The 20,540-nt window shown below is 41.8% G+C and overlaps 1 protein-coding gene across 6 annotated transcripts in view; it reads right to left on the bottom strand.

The window, feature by feature from the left end:
* FN1 (fibronectin 1) overlaps positions 1-20,062 on the bottom strand; it is a 64,277-nt gene extending 44,215 nt beyond the window's left edge. For all 6 annotated transcript variants that reach the window (XM_008690494.2, XM_008690495.2, XM_008690498.2 and 3 more), the window contains exons 1-12: positions 19,900-20,062; positions 18,800-18,928; positions 17,738-17,875; positions 16,217-16,348; positions 14,885-15,022; positions 12,546-12,704; positions 10,192-10,383; positions 9,209-9,388; positions 8,409-8,585; positions 7,181-7,333; positions 5,349-5,477; positions 4,195-4,338 (exon numbers count right to left, since the gene is read on the bottom strand). In XM_008690494.2, the coding sequence (XP_008688716.1) occupies positions 4,195-4,338; positions 5,349-5,477; positions 7,181-7,333; positions 8,409-8,585; positions 9,209-9,388; positions 10,192-10,383; positions 12,546-12,704; positions 14,885-15,022; positions 16,217-16,348; positions 17,738-17,875; positions 18,800-18,928; positions 19,900-20,047 (1,819 nt within the window). In that variant the 5' untranslated portion in view covers positions 20,048-20,062. The remainder of the gene's footprint in view (positions 1-4,194; positions 4,339-5,348; positions 5,478-7,180; positions 7,334-8,408; positions 8,586-9,208; positions 9,389-10,191; positions 10,384-12,545; positions 12,705-14,884; positions 15,023-16,216; positions 16,349-17,737; positions 17,876-18,799; positions 18,929-19,899) is intronic.
* Between the last annotated feature and the right edge of the window lie 478 nt (positions 20,063-20,540).

Below are 20,540 nucleotides of genomic sequence, written 5' to 3'. Positions count from 1 at the left end.
TTTAAGTAATCTCTCTACTCAACGTGGGGCTCAAACTCATGACCCCAAGATCAAGAGTTGCATGGTCTTTTGACTGAGCAGCCAGATGCCCCAAGACTCAATTTTATTTCTGATAAGCCTAAGCATCCTATTAGTTAGGAGGAAAGGTTTAGTTTTTGTTTTACTCAATAAGTATACTCTAAAATTCTACCATTGAGTGCTCAAATGATAAGAGATCAAACTTTTTTTTTTTTTTTCAAAACCAGTTACCAACTGAAAGGGCATTTTGAAGTATATACCAAATTCAGTATTTCCACATCTTGATATATGACTGTTTCCAACAAAATTTGAAGTGTGGTTTTGGTTCTTCTTCTTCCTTTTTTTTTTTTTTTTAAGAAAAAACCATATAAGGGAAGTGGAATTAATTTCTTAATAGTGTAGACTCCATTTAGGATAATAATGAAATAGCTAGAGAATTTAAGCTTGTAGAACAGAACACCATCTTTTTCCTAAGCATTGCCTTTTTTTACGATGTTAATCAATGTTCTACTTATTAGAAATAAAAATAAAGTTCCTTGTCATAACCTTTCCAAGAATTTCTAACTGCCACTCTAGCAAAAATAAAAAAAAAAAAAAGTACAACATTTTGCAAGTTTCATAAAGCATTTCACCGGATTGTTAACAGAGTTAAGTTTTCTGAAAGCTCTTAGAAAAAAAAAATAGTGATTTTCAAACTTAATTGTTATCTTTGCTGTTCAATTCTCTCTGAAAACAAAGTTTTCTATAGCAGAACAAATACAAAACTTGCATATCTGTGTAGACTCAGAAGTTTAGAATAATACACTCACTTCCACACTGGGAATAATTCAAAGTGGCTGGTGACTAACAAATATTCTCTGAATCTTAATTTCATTTAATGCACATATTTCTAAGCCAGATAAATACCAAAATCCAGGCATAAAATCCTCAGTTGTCCATTCTAAAGTAGTGTCTATTTCACAGAACGTGGCAGGATGTTTGTTTTAATCGATTGGCAGAAGTTAATTGCATGTCACTTTCTAAATTACCCCTTCTGTTCATGAAGATCCTCACAGATATAAATAAGTACACTTACATTTATTTCATTTAATAAATTTACATAAATAAGACAAATAATGAAGCAAAATGTCAGCGATGTGACCTCTGTGAACATGAGTAAATACAGGAATATCACGTCCTTAAGTTATTTTCAATAATTGGCGCAAGGTTGTTTAAATATTGATCTTCTAAAGAAGTCCTACTATAATTTCCTTAAGTAAAGAGACACCTGATGTGCATTTTACTTAGTGTGGCAATCACGATTTCGAGGGAGGAAGAAGTTTATGACGCCACAGCATGTACAACACCAAGAGTGATCCTTAACGTAAACCATAGACTTTGGGTGAAAACGGTGTCGATGCAGATTTCTCGATTGCAACAAATGCACCACTCTGGTGGGGTCTGTCCGAAACAGGGGAGGCTGTGCATGTGAGGGGCGGGGGCTAGATGGGAAAGCTCTGTACCTTCCTCTCAATTTTACTGGGAACTTAAAACTGCTCCTTAAAAAAACAAAAACAAAAACAAAAAAAAAACAGCCTTTAATTAAAAGCAAAAGTTTATGATGGTAAAACGTCTATGAAGTTTTAGACAGACAATACAGACTTCCTTTCCTGCTCACCTTTAACCCTAATCATGTTCTTGGGTCCATGAGGAGGAGAGTGGAAAAAGGAAAAGGTAACTTGGTGGGTTTTTACCTCCATGATGGAGCAGAACTACAAAAGTTTCTTTTCTTTCTAAAACTTCAAGCACTGGTTCAAGATTATAGGTTTTGAAATTTACGCTTGTACCATAGCCCACCCTTAAGGGGGCTGCACTGAACAGCAGTGTGGATTTCATGCATTTAGTCAATTTTTGTTCAGAGACAAAAGTGACCGTTGTCCATCATCGGTGAGGTCAACTCAATTCTGATGACCACTCTACCTTAATCTACATATGATCCGAAGACAGGAAATCTGAAAATTCTGACATCATTTACGTCAGTGAGATTTGATAAAACTAAAATTAACCTAACTGGTATATACTAGCAGTTACCATTGTAAAAACTTGACTCCCGCTCTTAGTCTGATCAGGTTAACCATACAACAATTAAGTGAAAATATGACATGGTTTGTATACTTGGAAAACCAGTTTAAAGTAAGGCTGAAATGAACCATTTCCATAAATGACGACCCTGGGGAAGTCAAATATTTATGAGTTTGTGACTCGGTCCTTTTTTTCTCTCTTTTATTTGCTGAGATCTGTGCTTTCCTAGCTGTTTATTGACAAACCAAATGCCTCTTATCTTCTGTTAGTTTGAACAACTCCACCAGATCCTCTGTAGGAGGAGCCCACAGGGCAAGGCTCCGAGACAGTCTACTGGTCGTCTGAGGCTCCTTTACCCTTCCCACACTCAGGAAGCCCCGTGTGCTAGGCATGAACCATTGAGCAAACCAGACACGGAGATAAGCGCCCAACCTCGTACTGAGGGCAAACACCAACCCCCTCTCTAAATCTCCTCCTCTACGTTCACTGGGCATTCCTCTGAGCCTTTTTAAAAAGTAGGATCAAAGTCAACTTGTAAAACCCCAAAGCAGAAGGCTTCCTTCCTTCCCATCTAGATTGCACCCCGTCACGTCCACCTAAGGGCTTCCAGGGAGCGGCTTTGTGAACAGGCTGCTTTTAAAAGAGTGAGAAAAAAATTTCTCTCTAAATCATTGAGGACGATTTTCGACAAACTGCCACACCAATAACAATCCTAAACATAGAAACGAGAGAGCGTTTCTTTAAAAGTTTCAGTCTTTTAGTTGCCTCATTAAAGAATAAAACTAATTATAAAATTTCTGAACTTAAGGTTTTTCTGCAATCAGGTTTTAAAAAATTATTAAACAAAAAAAAATTATTTTAAGTGATTCCTACACCCAAATCCACTATGAAATACAATTTAAGAGCCAGGTTAATTTGTGCTGTGAGCCTGTGAAGGCAAGGTCACCTTCGACAGCCCTGACAGTGACTGAAGGTTGGGGAGAGGCGGGTTTCTTCCAAGTTTGTGGAAGAGTGTATCTGGGTGGTTAGTATTTAGGATCAGAGATCGTTAGATGGTTAGTGCTAGAAGGAAATTTAAAGGTAATCAGCTTTAATCTCCCCATTTTACAGATGAGAAAATGATGAGTGGAGCTTGGTGCGAATCTCTTTCACAGCACACGTACAGCCAGGACCCACGTCTTTGGCAAACTCTACCTTTAGCCAAATTGTTCCATACCTGGTTCTCTACGATAGTGAATCTCTTACTACACTATGGAGGGATTTAGTTTACTTAATCTTCATTTCTGTCAGAGACAGTTTCCAATGCTCTGAAAACTTGTTTTCGTTTCTAAATGTGCACCATGTTTCAAGTCTAAAAGTTAGCGGAGGTCTAGGAGGCTTTGGACCTCAGTAGTTGCTCCAATAACTTGTACCTAAAGACGAGACCTTCATAATTCACCGTGTTTTATTACAATTAAATTTTTAAAAAATTGGTTTCTTTCTAAAATGAGTTAATCACACCTACAGCTAGGCATTATGTCCTGTGACCTGAAAAAAAAACCCAAAAAACAAAAAACCCCAGCAATAATCATTTGGGAGTATTTGAACTGCGTGGGCAGAAAATTGACCAAATTACTCAACTCTTGACCCAGAAGACTTTGTTCTAAACTCCAACTGATCAAACAAATGAAAATTTTGACACAAAGAGGCCCTGGCTGAAGTGCTGAGTGACCACGCATACCCTACACTATATTTCATGTCATCTCTCTATGCAACCTCTCTGTCAAGAGCCATGCCATAAAACCCCAACGCTTCGCTCCCAGAGTAGCTCACTGCATGGTTTCTATTTCCATGTGCAGACGGGAGATCAAATTAGCCCGAGTGTTTTAACCTAAGGGAATGCTCTGCTGTGTTCAGAAACCAACTGACACAGGCACATTTTCCCAGCCCCACACATCTTTTACTTGACTGGGGGAGAAAGGAAAAACATTTGAGTCAAAAATCTGATTATTAAATCGTGATCGGAAAAAAAGACGGGAAAGAGAGAGCAGGGATCAGAGTATTAAAAATAATGATGCTGTCCAGTTTTTACCACTCAGTGAGAAGCTGTCAGTTGGTGTTAATCCAGCCACTTACCTGGATAGGTCTGCAAAGGCTGGCAATGCCACTCCCCAATGCCACGGCCATAGCAATAGCACTGGTACCTGACTCCATGCACGTACTTCTCCCAGGAGTCTCCAATTTGATAAAATGTGCGGGTTTCTGAGTCCTGGCATTGGTCTAAAATACAAAGTGAAAGAAGCAGCATTGAAGATGGAGAGCTACAAACTGAATGTCAGTGTGCTGGAGCAAGGGAGCATACATTCTCAGTTTTAATGGAAGCTTGCAACTGTCCTTACAAATATATGTGGTTACAAAATATTTTGCTCCTTTTACCTTACAGGACAACTAGCAGTAAATAAGTACCCATTGGAAGAAATGTTTCGTCTTCTAGAAAGACAGTATTTCTAAATAAAAACTGTATGATTTAGATGTCAGTACAAACTGACATTCTGAATAGCAATCTGAGAAAACTCAGTTAGATGTTGTATTTTGCCTACATTAACGCAACTGATTTACCATTTGAATAGTAAGAACAAAGTACCACTTTATATACCTCTTTACATTTTGAGGGCTTAATTTTACATATGTAAATGGATGACCTAGATTTTAACTATCAATACTTGCTGCGCAGTTTCTGGAAAGACCTCTCAGGCTTCTGTCTCAGCTTTGATCCTCTCAGGTCAAACAAACTCAACTGATCAGTTTGTTTTCTTAGTGAGCAGCAGGTCTCTTTTAGTAAAGGAATATTAATGGGTTACCGTAAAACTGGCCCACAACTCTGTGAAGGCTCAACCTTCGCTATTTGCTTAGATCTATTATAAAGGGCAGCCAAGAAAAATAAAGTATTTGGAAGGAGGTGTTTACTGGCATGACATCTGCACAGTCAGCAAAGGAAGGTTCTCTTTCATAACATGGATTCTCTTTATGATTCAGCACCAGAGAACTAAACCTATTCCATCAAAATAAACCTGCATGGGTTACCAAACTCAATAACTATAGATAATTACCAATATCAAGTTGATATACAGGGTCATGATTAGAGAAAAGATTTTACAAAGCTCTCTGCAAGCCACTGATCAAAGTCTGGAGTCAACTTCAATGACGTCATATAAAATAGCTCTCCTTATCTGAAGCCTGTTAACTAGTCGCAGCAGCCAAAACCATCTAGAGACGTGAGGGCTAATTACCAATGGGATCGCACTTCCATCTGCCCCGGCCCTGACCAAAGCAGGTACAATTCAGCATGTGTCCCTCTTCGTGACGCTTGTGGAATGTGTCGTTCACGTTGTAAGTGATGTCGTCAACAATGCACTGATCTGTTTAGGAAACAGTTGGATGGTGGAAAGCTTTTTTAAGTTTCATGATGAAATTAAAAAATGCCACGCTTTTTTTTTTTTTTAAGATTGATTGCTTTATTTTAGAGAGAGAGCATGTGCAAGCTGGGGGAGGGGCAGAGGGAGAAAAAGAATCTCAAGCAGACTCCATGCTGAGCGTGGAGCCAGACCTGGCGTTCAAATTTATGACCCTGAGATCATGACCTGAGCCGAAATTGAGAGTGGGATGCTTAACCGACTGAGCCACCAGGTGCCCCCAAAATACCATGCATTTCAAAGCATACAGTTTTTTCCACTAAATTATCAGCACTTCCCACTAAAATAACTTTTCTACTAGCATAGAATGAACACTTTTTCAAAGCTTGGTCAGGAATACAATTTTTGGAAAAAATAATTCTTTCATAAACTCTTTCTTACAAACTTAAGTATCAGAGGTCAAAGTACATGCAACTACAGACTGTGGTAAAATATGCCTTCCTGTGGACAGGCAATTTTTGAACAAATGCGTGTTTTACTTTTGGACAAGTTCTTGCTTGGTTGATAATGTCCTCCAGATCTCTGCTTGCGCTGAGAAATAGGGAGGAAGATCAAACATACTTATACGGCCCCCAGCATGGCGTGACAGTCTGACTTCTGTACCGGCTGGGGTGGGGAGACTCTTGGATTTGGGAAATAAAATAACATCTGTGGCATTTGTGAAATTAAAAAGAAAATTAGGCCAACTCTGTTCCTAACTCTCTGAGAGATCCTGAGAAAATGACTCTCCCCCTTTGAGTCTCTCAGCTTTTTCATCTGGAAAGTGAAGAGTTGGTCTGTATGTCTTTCTAGGGTTCCTTTCAGTTCTGCAACATCATATGGAATTATTATTACTGGAGTGTGTTACCCACAAAAGGAGAACACGTTCAGGCCAATGTCAACATACCAGTTACATGAACTTTTTATTAGCTCAGAGTTCCACCTAAGTCTTAGTTTTCAAATCAAAGAAACAGAAGTACTAAAATGGTTTTAATAAATCGCCCTCCCTATACTATATGCCAGGATCCAAAGGAGAAAAATTGAGCTGCGCAAAAGAAATAGGTCTCTCAGTTTGCCACCTTCAGTTTGGATCTGCAAGGATCTGATCTTAGAACAGCGAAGTCTCGGGCACCTGGGTGGCCCAGTTGGTTAAGCGTCTGCCCTCAGCTCAGGTCAGGATCTCAGGGTGCTTGGATGGAGCCTGGAGTCAGGCTCCCAGCTCCGTGGGGAGTCTGCTTCTCCCTCTCCCTGTGCCTCTCCCTCCACTTGTGCTCTGTCTCTCTCTCTTTCTCAAATAAATAAAAAAAATATTTTTAAAAACCAGCAAAGTCTCTTTTCTTTACAGAAATTATCCAATCTTTTCTAGACATGACTCCAATGGGATAACTAAAAGCTCAAAGGACCAGAGCATTGTGTTCTAGCCTTTGGAGTCATCTTCTCACCTCAGCGTTAAGTACTTACATCCTAGGGATGCTTCAGAATTTTAGAATCGCTCTGCCAACTCTTCTCCACTGGCTGCCTGACATGAGAACTAAGCGTGCACAGGAGACCAGTGGCGTGGCATTGCATACTTCGTCTCCTGCTTTTGGTAAAGTGCATTTTCACCTACAAACTTGGTCCTCTCTGCACTATTTTTCCTCTCGAATGTTCTCATTAATGAGCAAGCATACCTCGGAGTTGGGAGTAGGCAACACAAGTCCATTCTCCACGACCATTCCCAACGCACGTGCACCTCATCATGTGGCCCATATCATGCTGTTTGTCCCACTGATCTCCAATGCGATACATGACCCCTTCATTGGTTGTGCAGATTTCCTCGTGGGCTGTATGGAAATGGATGGAGAAATGACCACAGTGTCTAAAAACATACATGGTATTATCAGTCCAGCGTGGTTAGCCTAAGAACTCTCACTTGGGAAGCAGTCTGGCATGCCTCAGAGAAGTCTCAGTGCTGCTCTGGGCATGGGTAGAGTTTTGAGTCCCAGAGAGAGCAAACCTAGTCGAAAGGTGAAGTATGCTGTGGGGAATCATTGCAGGAAAGGTGGGGGGACGTTAAACCATGATAATACCTACACATTCACACAACAGGTCTGCATTATTCTAGAAGACTAATGTTTATGACTGCCCCATAACGTTTTCTAGATCCAGTGTATTCTATCCCAAAGGGAAACTATGTGTTCGGGTAGAGAATTGCAAGCAAAAGCATGGTTTTCTTCTAAACCCAACAATCTCTTTTGTTGAAAGAGATGAAAGTGAGTTTAAGTAGTGTTCTTGGGTTTTATCGCCTTATACGGACACTTGATGATAGCGCATGGCTCTTGGTTCTACAAACAGAAGATCAAATGTAATCTATGGGGTTCCTGAAATTTGAACACAAAAGGTATTGGCTCCCCTTTCACCATTCATACCAACTAGATCCCCCTTGAAACCATAAAAGATTCCATACTTGTCAGAAAACACAGAGTTTGGGACATTTTGGTATTTTGGAAGTGATAGAGTTTACTGTAGTCGAACCGCAGTTTTGTGTAAATATTGTAGGTCTGTGTCTATAGCCGTTACACATGAAACGGTTTACACTACTCAGTTGTGTGCTCCTTACAAATGACAAACCTGTGAAAAATTTGCATTTCCAGATATTTTAAAAAGTATTTTTAATGGATTTATATATTTTTGGACATTAAATTATATCAAAAGGATTTTTAAATTACATAAATAATTACATACTATATACATTGTATATATTATATATGTATATATAATAATATATATATACTTACATAGTGAGTATATCTTATGAAGTTTTGTGCTGTCTGAAAATTAAGACTGGGTGAACTGGGAGGAAACTGGGCACTATTCTGTCTTACTCCATAAATGGGTGTCTACAGGGCTTCATCTTACCAGCCATGGGGCAGAAGCCAAACTTCTGGTCAGCGTCATAGTTCGGCGTGGTTCCACACCACTTCATGTTGTCTCTCCTGCCCTCAGAAGTACAGTCCGTGTAGTTGTGGTTGTTGTACAGGAAGGGGAAGTGGCACAAGGCACCATTGGAATTCCCACCTCGAGTCTGAACCAAAACTGCCCAGGAGAGGACACAAATAGGAAGACGAATATTACAACGGAGCTCCTCAGCGAACGGCGGGCGTTACGACAGGGAGGCTCCGAGCGAGCCGGGTTTCTGTAGCCAATTCACAGGGAGTCTACCCCGAATACAGGACCCCCGGTCACAGAGCGGCAAGCTCCTTGGCGTGTTCACCTTCACCTTTAAAATGGACTTAAGTCCAATTTCACTCTCATTTTCCCAGCCAAAAAAGAAAAGATCAAATGGCTGCTTTGAATAAAACATCGTTTTGAGCAGAAGAGCTGCAAAAGCTCTCAGGCGTCCATCCTGCGGTTTCTTGAGCCCTGCGGGATTGCCTACGGATTTTAATATACCCGTATCTTTAATCACATCCTAACCCCAGCTGTGTCAAAAATAATTGAACTGGAGGGCTTTCTCTTTGGTGTCATTTCCCAAGGGGCCTGGGGAACACGGAAGGATCTTCAGCGGCTAAGTTAGCTTCACGTCTCTTGGGTCCAGATGGGACAAAAGTGCTGCTTCTGCGGTAGCCTCAAGATGAGTGGCTAGGAGGCTGGCAAATGAAAACGGAGCTGAGAAATGGCTTTTTCTCACTGCTGGGTTTTCCCCTGGGAAGACTCACCGGTATGGTCTGTGCAGAAGGAGTATTTCTGGTCTTGCTCGTAATTGGAGGTGGTGCTGCACCACAGGTGGCCGTCCTGTCGCCCTTCCGTGGTGCAGGAGTAGAAAGTTCTGCCGTTGTAGGTGAACGGCAGGACACAGGGCTCCCCGTTGGAATTGCCACCGTAAGTCTGGGTGACAGCTACAAGCATAAGCAAAAGGGTCTTGGTAAATAAGGCTGCATTTCTCTCCCACCAGGAGCTGTTTCTTTCTAGCTTGGTTGAGACGGAGTACGTGCCCTCAAGCTGCCAGGAGAGATCGTCGCCTAGTTAATGTCAGTCAAAATGTATTACTCAGGAAACCTGTCTTTTGCGCATAGATGGATGCCTGAGTTCTTTTGCCCATGTCCTTTGTTGCCACCTCGGCTGCCATGCCTCAGTTGCCCCATTTGTGAAGGTATATCAATATGGGTTCATTAAGAATGCTGCTCAAGGCCTACTGGAGGGATATAGACGACTCTGTTGGTGCCTTAATAACTAACACATGAGGTTATTCTAGGGGAAACGTCAAGTGTACCGATTGTTACTGTTATCCTTATTACCACCTTGTAGCCCAGAGAAAATGCATTAGGTTATTGAGAGAAGTTTACACTGCAAAGCTCAGAAATTGGCGATTTAGAGTCTAAAATATGGTTGATTTGCTATTCAGAAGGCAACCCTCTTGTAACAACATTTTAGACAAAGAAAGATAATATATCGCAGTTGAATTCCCACTACAGGAAAGAAAACACATAGATTAAAAAGATTAGAAGAAAATATATGAAATGCCTAACCTGGTTGTTATCACAGGATGGAAAGATTATAAGCTTTTCTGGTTTGTTCTATTGTTTCTTTCTTTTTTTTTTTTTTTTTTTTTTTTTTTTTTTTTGTAAATGAATGTATTGCCTTTAAAAACTTAAGTAACCAAAAGTTATCAGTACTAGTTTTTTGAGAAGATGACACAGACCTGTCTCTTGGCAGCTGACTCCATTGCCCAGGCAAGTGCAAAGCATTTGCTTATTTCCTTGTGTCTTCAGCCACTGCATCCCCACGACGTAAACCACACCACTGTCTGTGACACAGTGACCGTACGCAGCAGGCTGGGGGTGAGGCTGGGGCTGGTAGATGGCCGTTCGGACATCTGTGAAGGGGCCGGATCCTAAGGGCATGAAAAAGGACAGTCATAAAGCTGGATAAGAGAAAACAACTAGCCCCTTCTGGACTCGGGATCTTCAGGTCCCATACAGATCACTCTGAAATCCATGGTATTACCAACTGGAACTGGAAAGAAATGCCCCTCCCTTTCTGTATTAGCTTCTACACTCGGCCTAGGAAATAATGTGTATGAGGCCTCCAAATGGTCTCCATGTTCCAGCTCATCTGGAGCTACTGGGATTTTTTCTGAATCACAGATGTTATCCTGTCACTCAACAGAGCAGATGCCCTCAACAATTCCTCACTCACTCCAGGAAACTCATAGTCCACTCCTTCATAATCCTCCACACCTAAGTTCCTTCCACTTCCTTCCTTGTTCTATGCCTCATCTCCTCATTCCCTCACGTACCCTGTGCTGTCTTCGTGCCTCTCCCTTCTGGAAGGGTCTACCTCACTCTCGCTCTCTTAGCAGCTTCCGTAAGTTCAATATCACTGGACATCTCTCTTCCTGATATTGTTTTTGAGAGGCGCCTACCACTCTGTAGCAGACCTGTGGTCATCTGTCTAACTGTGAACTCATCAGAGAATGCCCTGGAATTCTCCAAAAGTTGCCCCTCCTTCCACATTTTGTTTCTCCCCCGGATTATCTGGGAATTTGTGTGTGTGTTTCTAAAACCAATCAATGCTCCTCACACAACTTTCCTTTCAGAGTAAGACAACAGGATATGTTGATCTTGTCTTTAAGCTTTTGGAAATCTCTTCTTGCAAAGGCCAGGCCCACAGAAGAAGAGTCAGAACTGATGCCAGGATAACTGGTAGACCGAATTCAGCAGCTACCTAAGTGCAGCTCGACACGAGAACCCAAAGACACTTCCCAGACCACGGGTCCCAAGGTCCCACACTGGGGAGACGGCATCTCTACTTACATACTCCACTGAGGAGTCACGATGCAAAGGAACACAAAGATCCTACACAAGGAGGTTCCAGTTTGTTTATCCCAATGTTTCTCGAACTTTTTTGAATAACAGAACCTTTTCCTTATATTATTCATAATATTAATAAAAATAGACAACATCTATTGAATCTTTACCTCGTTAAACCCCAACTACCCTCTTAAACTATTTCAGGAGATTGATATTTGAAATTGTTTCTTTTCTTGGTTGGCAGTAATTTCACTGATAATAATCAAAAAACTCAAAGATACTATCAATCTAATCTTGTTTCCCTCCGGGAATGCTCGGAACAAGACGAAAACTCATCAAAAGGAGAAAAATCTAATCAAACAATTAATATTTTTAGCTAAATGACTGATGGATAAAAGGCTAAGCAACAATGCTAGTACATTATGTAGCGAAACCTGATGAGACCATATCAAGAAGGGTAACAAGCACACACCCTCGGTCGTCATATTTCTGTCCTCAGACTCTTACAGAACAAGCTACAACGCAAAGATCTTATTCTTGTACTACAAATAATGAAAACTTCTTTTTTTGTTTTGTTTTAAATGCTTAGACATTGTGTCATTCATTCTCATCTCTAGGCCTCCTCTGAATTTCTCAAACTGTGAATGCCAATACATGAAGAAAATGATTGTGCATTATTTTATGGAATGCAACAAAGTTTGCTGGAGCATGGAAACCACACATAAAGGATTGTTTCCGCTATAAAGAGAGCTGAATGTCAGGACAAGGAAATATATTCCATTTTGAAAAAGAACAAATGTCGTTTTTTTCCCTTGTCCTAGCAGAGGAATCAAGTAGTCATGTAACTCATCATAACTCTTTCATTTCCATTAAAATTCCCTTTAGGTATTAAAAATGCATCTGCATGGGATGTATATGGACGCATATACAGCTCTATATAAATTGTGTAGGTTTTATAATATTAGTATTTCCTTAAAGGTTAGTTTAATCTCTTGGGGCTAAAACTGCTTTTTCCCCCCAAGACCTATTTTTATTTCATTGTTATTTGAATTTAAAACCTGGTACTAAACAACGTCTTAACGACCAACAATCTGTAAATGAATTCAGACTATTAGCAGAAACCCGGCGACTCATCCTCAAATAGCAACTCATACTCAAATGGCACGTCAAAAGAAAGATGGATTTGCAGAAATATTTTTTGAAATGCCTTCCTGTTTCCGGCCCCGCTCGCTCTGCGCCTCACCGGTGGACGTGGTCTGCACAGACGCGTGCCTTTCACACTTCCACTCCCCTCTGCCGTTGCCGGTGCAGATGCACTGGAGCAGGTTTCCCCGATTATCCTTCTTGCTCCACGTGTCTCCAATTCGGTAGGATGTCCTGGTGTCCTGATCGTTGCATCTGTCTGTATCAGAAAGGAAGCATTTAAATATGCAAAGCAGGTCACACTGGGAAAAGGTGCCAGAGCAACCCAAAAAGGTCCTAGTTTAAAGTTTGGTCAGCTATTCTTTGGTGATATGTTTATGTGGGGCTCTGATGTCACAGGCATCGACCTTCTGAAAGATGGGATTCCATCTGTTCCAGCAGAAAGGGAGATGTGTAGTTTTGTCTGATTTAGTCTTATCCGACCCTCCCTGTTTGCCAAAATACTTTTTCATCATTTTTCATTTGTTAATTTTTTTTAAGTTGTTTTGACATTGGTCCTTTGATCAAATTCATTCTCTGGCTTTCTATTTTTCCCTCTCTTTCCTTCACAGGCTCGCCCCGATTTCTCCTGATAATTACTGTATATGACCCAGCCTTTTGACAAAGGGACCTTATCTAGAAAATAAGAAACAATAGGGAAGCAAGTAGGTTTCAAAAGTTCTCCCCAACTGCCCCAAAGAAGCTATGAAAAGATAGCAGGGTCTCTTTCTTCAATTGTTATGTAAGAAAATTCAGGGGACTACCAACTTCTTTGATTAAAATGTTCTCTTCTCTCCTTCCCCAACACACACCTACTTAAAATCACCAATAAAATGGCTTCTTTTGAATTGCTCGGTGTTAACCGTCCCTGGAAAAATGGAATTTTATAATTTGTAACTAAACTGCCATCAGTCTATGTGTTCAATTATCTGGCAGATAGATTGTTTCAGTCCTAATCCAGTTTTGCCCATATGCTACAATGAGAGAAGAGAGGATCTGATTGGTGTATGAATCAGAAAGTCACTACACTGGATGAGAGAAAATAATTAGGTGGTTGACGTAAGTCCACACAAATACACCTACATTGATCTGCTACCAGAATGGAGGTCTGGATGAAGATATGACAGCTGCTTACAGCTTTCCCCAAATGCCCAGCTAAAAGGACGGTTTTCCCTGACCTCCCCTAGAACTATTCTCAGTATTTGTCTTGAAGCCCTTAATATTGTACTTTGTGGATAATTATGTACAAGCCTTTCTCATCTCCCTGACCTACTCACTAAGTGCTCTTTGGAGGCTAGGCTAATGTCCAGTTCAGTTTTGTGTTCCTATGCCATCCTGTACACAGTGGGGACTTACAAAATGTCACTGAATGAACGACTTTTCTTTGAGGAACTTTTCTCAGACTTGTTATTAGAAGAGCTTTAAATGATAGATGAGGGTTTGAGTCATCACCACCAAGGTCTTAAAAGTCTGACAATCATAATAACTTTTTAAATGCAAAAGAGCTAATGAACCAGCAAGTTTCTGGGAAAGACTGTCAGAATTATTATCACTTTCTGTGAAAGACTTACTTTTTTTATTAACAAAGAATTCAAATTTGGATGATGAACATTTTAAGATGGCTAAACACTTTAAATTAGATAAAGGAAACAGGCCCAATATATTTAGATTTGATTTAGGAATTACTTACAACACCAATTGTCAATGGCTGTTTTACTTTAATAAATTCTATAGTTGCTATTGGTTTGAAAGTTCAGAAAAGGAGCCTTGAGTTCCCAAGGCAGCAAGTGGGGCCTAAAGGTAATCTTGGAAGGAGCAGAAGGGGTACAAGGGGCCAGCTTTTTTATGGCACTAATAAGCCTGTAGGAGCTTTGGATAAGAGACACTGTCCTTAACCCCAGGAGACACATAATTTTAACCTATAAGTACTTTTTATTTTCATCAGTTTTGCCGATGAATATGCCTTATTTAAATTTCAAACATAGAACGAGACCTAAGACTTTAGAGCTTTGCTCCATTTTATGTCAATAGCATCTCCATGCCCAAAGAGGTGTTTGCATGTTATTTTAATGATTTCTTTGCTCCTGATACTTGGAAAATACCTCAATGATAATTTAGATTAAACATTTGCAACTAATCTTCAGGTCCACAGTACATTTGCCCTTTAAATGAATATTTGGGTTCCTTCTTAGTAGCTGTTAGCCTAAGACCTTATTAAATTTTTTCCTTTTCCTTGAAGAAGCAGAATAAGTTGATTGTGGGATTTTTCTCGACATCCAAATGTTACCAAAGCCTGCTGGCATATTGGGTGTGCGCCAAGTGACATCACATTACAAGTCTCTCTAGGAATCCAGAAAACAATACCTGGTCTCATCTTGAGTATAACGAGCTAAAACATACTTCTAGAAGTGCAGGTGATACGTCCACTGCCTTCTCCCAGACAAGTACAATCCACCATCATCCAGCCTTGATATGGCTTTTCCCAGGTCTCTCCAACAACGTAGGAAGTCCCAGCAGCGTGATCAAAACATTTCTCAGCTGAAGGGAAATTTGGACGAAAAACAGGGAAAAAAAAAAGGGTTATTTTGTGCAGTCTCCTTGTAATTTAAAGTATATTGTGTAAGCAAAAATCCAGCCGCATTTTTTTTTAAGTGGTACTCTGTTCAAAAAGAGAGGCACGCCCTGTAACTAAGCACATAGTAAGTAACCAAAGCGAAAGAAAGCTCAAGCCGAGCTGGCAGGCAGGAATCCTGTTCTCCTAATAAGTCCACGGACTGTGTACATTCTCTGAGGACCACTGTTCACACCACTACCGGAGTGAAAGCCATCTATGTACGTGTTCCTCTGTGGGAGACTTGCACAATTCCAATCTTAACTATGAATGCGGGGGGAAAAAAGACAAGGAAGCTGTCAAAACTTTGATTCCTGTAAAAACAGCTACAACACAAAACAAAAGCCTTTGAATTTCCAAACAAGAAGTAAACAGAGTAGAAGTTACTGGTAGAAACTTAGATTTGTATTTATAGAGTCCAGCTGAAGATCGCGGCCAAAAGAAGCTCAAAAATTTTTATTTTGAAGAAAAGAAGTCACCAAGGTGTGACAGGGGACACACAATATTGTTTCTGTCCAGCATGTTCCAATAAAGAAGTATGTCAAAAGCACCATTGTTGGGCCGCCTGGGTGGCTCAGTTGGTTAAGGGTCTGCCTTCAGCTCAGGTCATGATCCCAGGGTCCTGGGGTCGAGCCCTGAATTGGGTTCCTTGCTCAGCGGGGAGTCGGCCTCTCCCTCTGCCCCTCCCCGCCATGTGTGCGCACACGCACTCTCTCTCTCCCTCTCTCTCTCAGATAAATAAATAAATGTTTTTAAAAAGCGTCATTGTTTTTTCTTTTAACTAATTTACATCTTGACCAAGGAGAAATCTGAGACCAGATATTAGACAAAAGGAATGACTTTTTTATAAATCTTTCAGTTCTATCTTGTGCTTTTGAAACAAAATTAAGACTTCCATCAGTGCTTAGTACTTTCTGATCTGATTCCTTCAGGACTTTAGGACTACTAAGAATCCTAATCCTTCAGGATTATAAACTACTTCAGTATTTGAAATAAAATTTCTATTTCATTCTTTTTTGAATTGGAATTCGGATCTTGTGTTAGCGTTGCATGGCTTTTCGTTCACCTCAACATTGTGACCATGCCTCCCCACCTCTCACTCATCCCTCAGAGCCACACACCTATGGGCTTGCAGGTCCATTCTCCTTTCCCGTTGCCGAGACATACACACTCTAACATGTAACCACCAGTCTCATGCGGTCTCCTCCAGGTGTCACCAATCTTGTAGGATTGACCCCCTTCATGGCAACGGTCTGTTCACGACAAAAAGCAAATGTTAGAGACAGAGACAGAGAATAGAGAAAAGAAAGAAAAGAAAAGAAAAGAAAAGAAAAGAAAAGAAAAGAAAAGAAAAGAAAAAAAGAGAAAAGAGAAGTTCTCATGCCCCACCCATGTACTAAGTAGGTACTTAAGTTAGCCAAAGTAAGGACACAGAGAACAGCTTTCCCATCAGAGGCAGGGGAAAGTTAACAGCGCTGGTCACTTTGGGTCATTCAATTAATGTCTTGTAAGCATGATGGGAAATCACACAGAAAACTGAATGTCAAAGAAGAGGTCATAAATCCTGGTTCCTTGGAGAGATCACAGGAAATTGGGTCCTAAAGCAGAAAAGAAAGGCTGGCAGGCATGACCTCCCCACAACCATAGCGGGTTAAGCCTGACTGAATGAAAAGGCCACCTCACATCGGGCATAGCTTTCCAGCTTTCTGGAGTGGGAGGGCCCATGTTTTACCTGAGGATAAAAATGTCATATTGGTGGAAATCAAATAGACGTCTCTCAGGTAAGGAAATCTGGGTACCCTTCTAAGCTGTTAAACACCGTGGCACATCCAAAGGCTGGATGCCCACTAGACTATCAACACTGTGGACCACTGACTCGTTAAGACTGCCAATAACCTTGAATAAACCCTAATGTTAAGTATGGGAAAAGCTGATTGGGTCTGTTCACAAGGGACTGGTTTGTTCTTTTGGACAGAAGCCTTTCAAGTAACTGAGTCTTAAAGGATGGATTAAACAAATGAAATGCCTTGTTAATAGAGCCTATTGGTATTCCAGTGAATCACAGTGGACGGATTGCCTTGGCTAAACTAGAATTGATGAGAGTCAACAGTCCCCAAAGAGAGACAGTCCCCAAAGGTCCTTGGAAACACTAGAAGGCTCATCATTCCATAGTACCACTGGCGATAGAGAGATTTGCTTCCTGGGTAAAAACTGTAGGTTACAAAGAAACCAGAGTGTATCCATGAGCTGCAACAGGTCTCTGCCTCACAAACACAAGCAGACCACACAATGGCTAATTCACTCTTCGAGACCAGCTTCCTAATCACTGCAGATAATCACTTAATCAGTCTGGCTTGGAGAAGACGCCTAGGTAATATAAAACGGACAACTCCCCTGAGCTTGTCTTACTGCAGTGGAACTCCAGAGATCCCCTCGGTACCCCTAAGTCCACACAGACTAACTGTTTCCACCCGTGCACAGAGCCATCTTCTAGAAGCATGGCAACGAGCTGGGTGACCACAGAAGAGCGACTGGCCCCCTGGGAGTAAACCAGTCATGTATAACAGAGAGTGACATCGAAGATAATGGAGAAATTCACACACACGGTATTTTTGCATCATTTTACGGAATGTCTTTCTTACTTGCAATGGTACAGCTTATCCGCCCTCGCCCGGCTCCGATGCAGGTACAGTCCCAGATCATGGAGTCTTTAGGGCGCTCATAAGTGTCACCCACGCGGTAGGTGTTCCCCGTGTACTTGTCAAAGCAAGTCTCTTCAGCTGAGGAGAGAAGGAAAGTCCATGTGAGCCTCACATATGTAAAAGCTTTTCTATTCCACTCATTCCATCCAAAGAAACACTCAGTCTTCCATTCTGAGTAGCACGGTACAACCAACTGTGTAACAAATTAAAACAGGAGATCTAGAGTCTACCCCAGGCTTTAATAAAGCTCAGCTTTTGAATTTTGACCGGTTCTCCACTTTTCAGTAATTGAATTTCTATTGGAAAGGATCCTCAGGCCCTCAGGAAAAAGCCATCTTCAGTCCTACTTTAGGACTGCCTAGACTGTGAAGGACGGCTTCAGATTCTGATCTCTGACTCAGATAGTCAAACCAAGGTCCACATGAAAAGCAAACAATTTGAAGAGCCCCACCGCCCAGCAGGCATGTCGTTTCTTAATCCTACAGATTTCCATTCTAGCTTCATCAGTGCTCCTCTGTTGGAGTTGCTATAATTTACAAGAGAAACAGAACAATGGTCCTAAAAGAAAGGGCACTTTGAAGTCAGTGGTTAGTGGGTTTTTTTTTTTGCGGCAGACAAATCACTTTACAGTATAGTGCCCAAAGAGTTTCCTGGCCCATAATCTTAGAGTGTAAGATCTGAAATTCCTTTCTAATAAATTAAAATTTTATATGCAAATTTTTTGGAGGGAGAACACAAAATCTTCCATTTTCTCATCAACAACTTTGGGACAATAAAACAAACAAAAAAGACTCTAGGAACTACTTTGGGACACATTGGTTCTTTTGTTTAAAAGGTAGAAGTAACATGTAAAAGGAGAAAAGAAGCAGTCATTAACAGTTTTTAAAGAGGAAACGACAGATAATTCTATTGGGAAAATTTATTACCAATACGAAGTTTAATTAACAGGCACCGGTTCTCCATATATCAAAAGATACTAACTGCCAGGCTCCCACCACTTACGTTCAGGTTTGCTCTCGCAGTTAAAGCCTCGGCTCCCGCCGTAACAGGTACAAACCAAGGCATTTCCCAGGTAGGTGCGCTCCCACTGTTGATTTATCTGATAGTGTTTCCCGTTGTCGTAACAACCAGCTATAAATGATCGAAGAAAAAAGTGATTACATCTGCATCCCCTCTTTTTTCCAAAGTATGGAATTTTCTTGCACAACTAAATCGATGAGACTAAGCAACAAACATAGAAAAATAAGTTAGTCATCAGAATTAAAAGCAATATTCCACGAAAATACATAGAAATTAGCTATCTAAAATGTTAACCACAATTTGTACACATAGATGTTTAGGTATTCCTCTTTGTTTTCTTTTAACATAGCTAAATGTTACATACAATGATGTCATTTCCATCTGGCCAGGGGTCTACATGAAAGGAATGGAAACATTTTGGAAAGCAGATACCTGGAATTACGTTTTAAAATATGCGAGGACCTTCAATGCTTTTTTGGGGAGTGGGGAATAAATCAAGAAGGACTTTAAGCAGTCTCCTTTAGCCAAGGCTAAGGGAGGGTGTGTCTTTGAAAAACTGGAAGAGGAATTCTGGTCTCTGTTCTTGGAGAAGTATCCTGAAGGGTCCCCAAAGCACTGTGAACCAATTACATCTCTTTCAAGTTCGTTAGCAACCACATAGCTATCTAGCCACCCTTCTCCTACCCCCATTAAAAAAAAATATTTAACCAATTATTTAGTAACAAAAAAAATCAGAAGCGTAAAAGCCACACTAATCCCAAATGGAAAATTTAAGGGCATACATCATTTCCCTCTTTAAAGGCAAGTTTGGTTGAGTGCATAGGAGGAAGACTTGAATATGTAGAGTTGACAAGAGCGCGGTGGGACATCGCAAAACCCCTGTCCTCCAATGCATTAGTTTATTCTAGAGCCCTCGAAACCAGCCTGCTCCAACCACAAGCCTTTTGTGTCCTCGGCCGGTTGCTCTCATTAAGGCGTGCACACACGCCGCACACGCGCGCGCTCAAAACTTCAGCCGAACTTTGGCTGGCTTTAGGTCCCATCCCCGCGACAGCCTGTTTCAGCTCGCAGTCAGTACTCACGCTTGCTCTGGCTGACAGCCCCTGGGGTCTGGGGCTGCACGATTTGCTGAGCCTGCCTCTTGCTCTTCGACGCTCCGGTGGAGGGCACCGCTATCCCCAGGGACAGGACGGCCAGCAGCAGCAGCCGGGGCCCCGGACCCCTGAGCATCTTGAGACGGTGCGGGGAGAGACGCCCTCACCAGAAGGCAAACTGCCACCAAGTTTGGCTCCCTTTGCAACCTGCGGGAGAACTCCCTTCCAGTGCCTCCTGCGAGTTGATACCCCCAAGAAAGTTGGGGCCAGGGGACGGGGAAGGGGACAGCTGGAGGGACAGAGGGGAAGGAGAGGACGAGAGAAGTTGTGGCTGCAGGTCCCCTCTCCCGCGCTCGCGCCTGGGGCTCCCTCTCCTCCCCCAGCAAAGAGCAGCCGGCGCGGGCGGCCGAGCCTCGAGCTCCGGGGTTTATATGGGACGGTCCCCTCCCGCCCCCCGCGAGGCCCTGGGCGCCGCGGAGGAGGGACGGCAGGGCTCCCCCCACCCTCGGGCCGCCGCCGCCGCCGCCGACCGCGCGCGGATTGGCTCGGGCTCCCGGTGACGTCAGGGGGACTGTGGGTTCGCCGCGAACAAAAGAGATGCTGATCGCCCGCCAGGATTGGGGCTAGAG

The sequence above is a fragment of the Ursus maritimus genome, unplaced genomic scaffold (assembly GCF_017311325.1).
Source record: "Ursus maritimus isolate PB19 unplaced genomic scaffold, ASM1731132v1 scaffold_1, whole genome shotgun sequence".
In the NCBI taxonomy this organism is placed as follows: domain Eukaryota; kingdom Metazoa; phylum Chordata; class Mammalia; order Carnivora; family Ursidae; genus Ursus; species Ursus maritimus.
The sequence above is the reverse complement of the archived record's forward strand: the minus strand, read 5'-3'. Positions and strand labels throughout refer to the sequence as shown.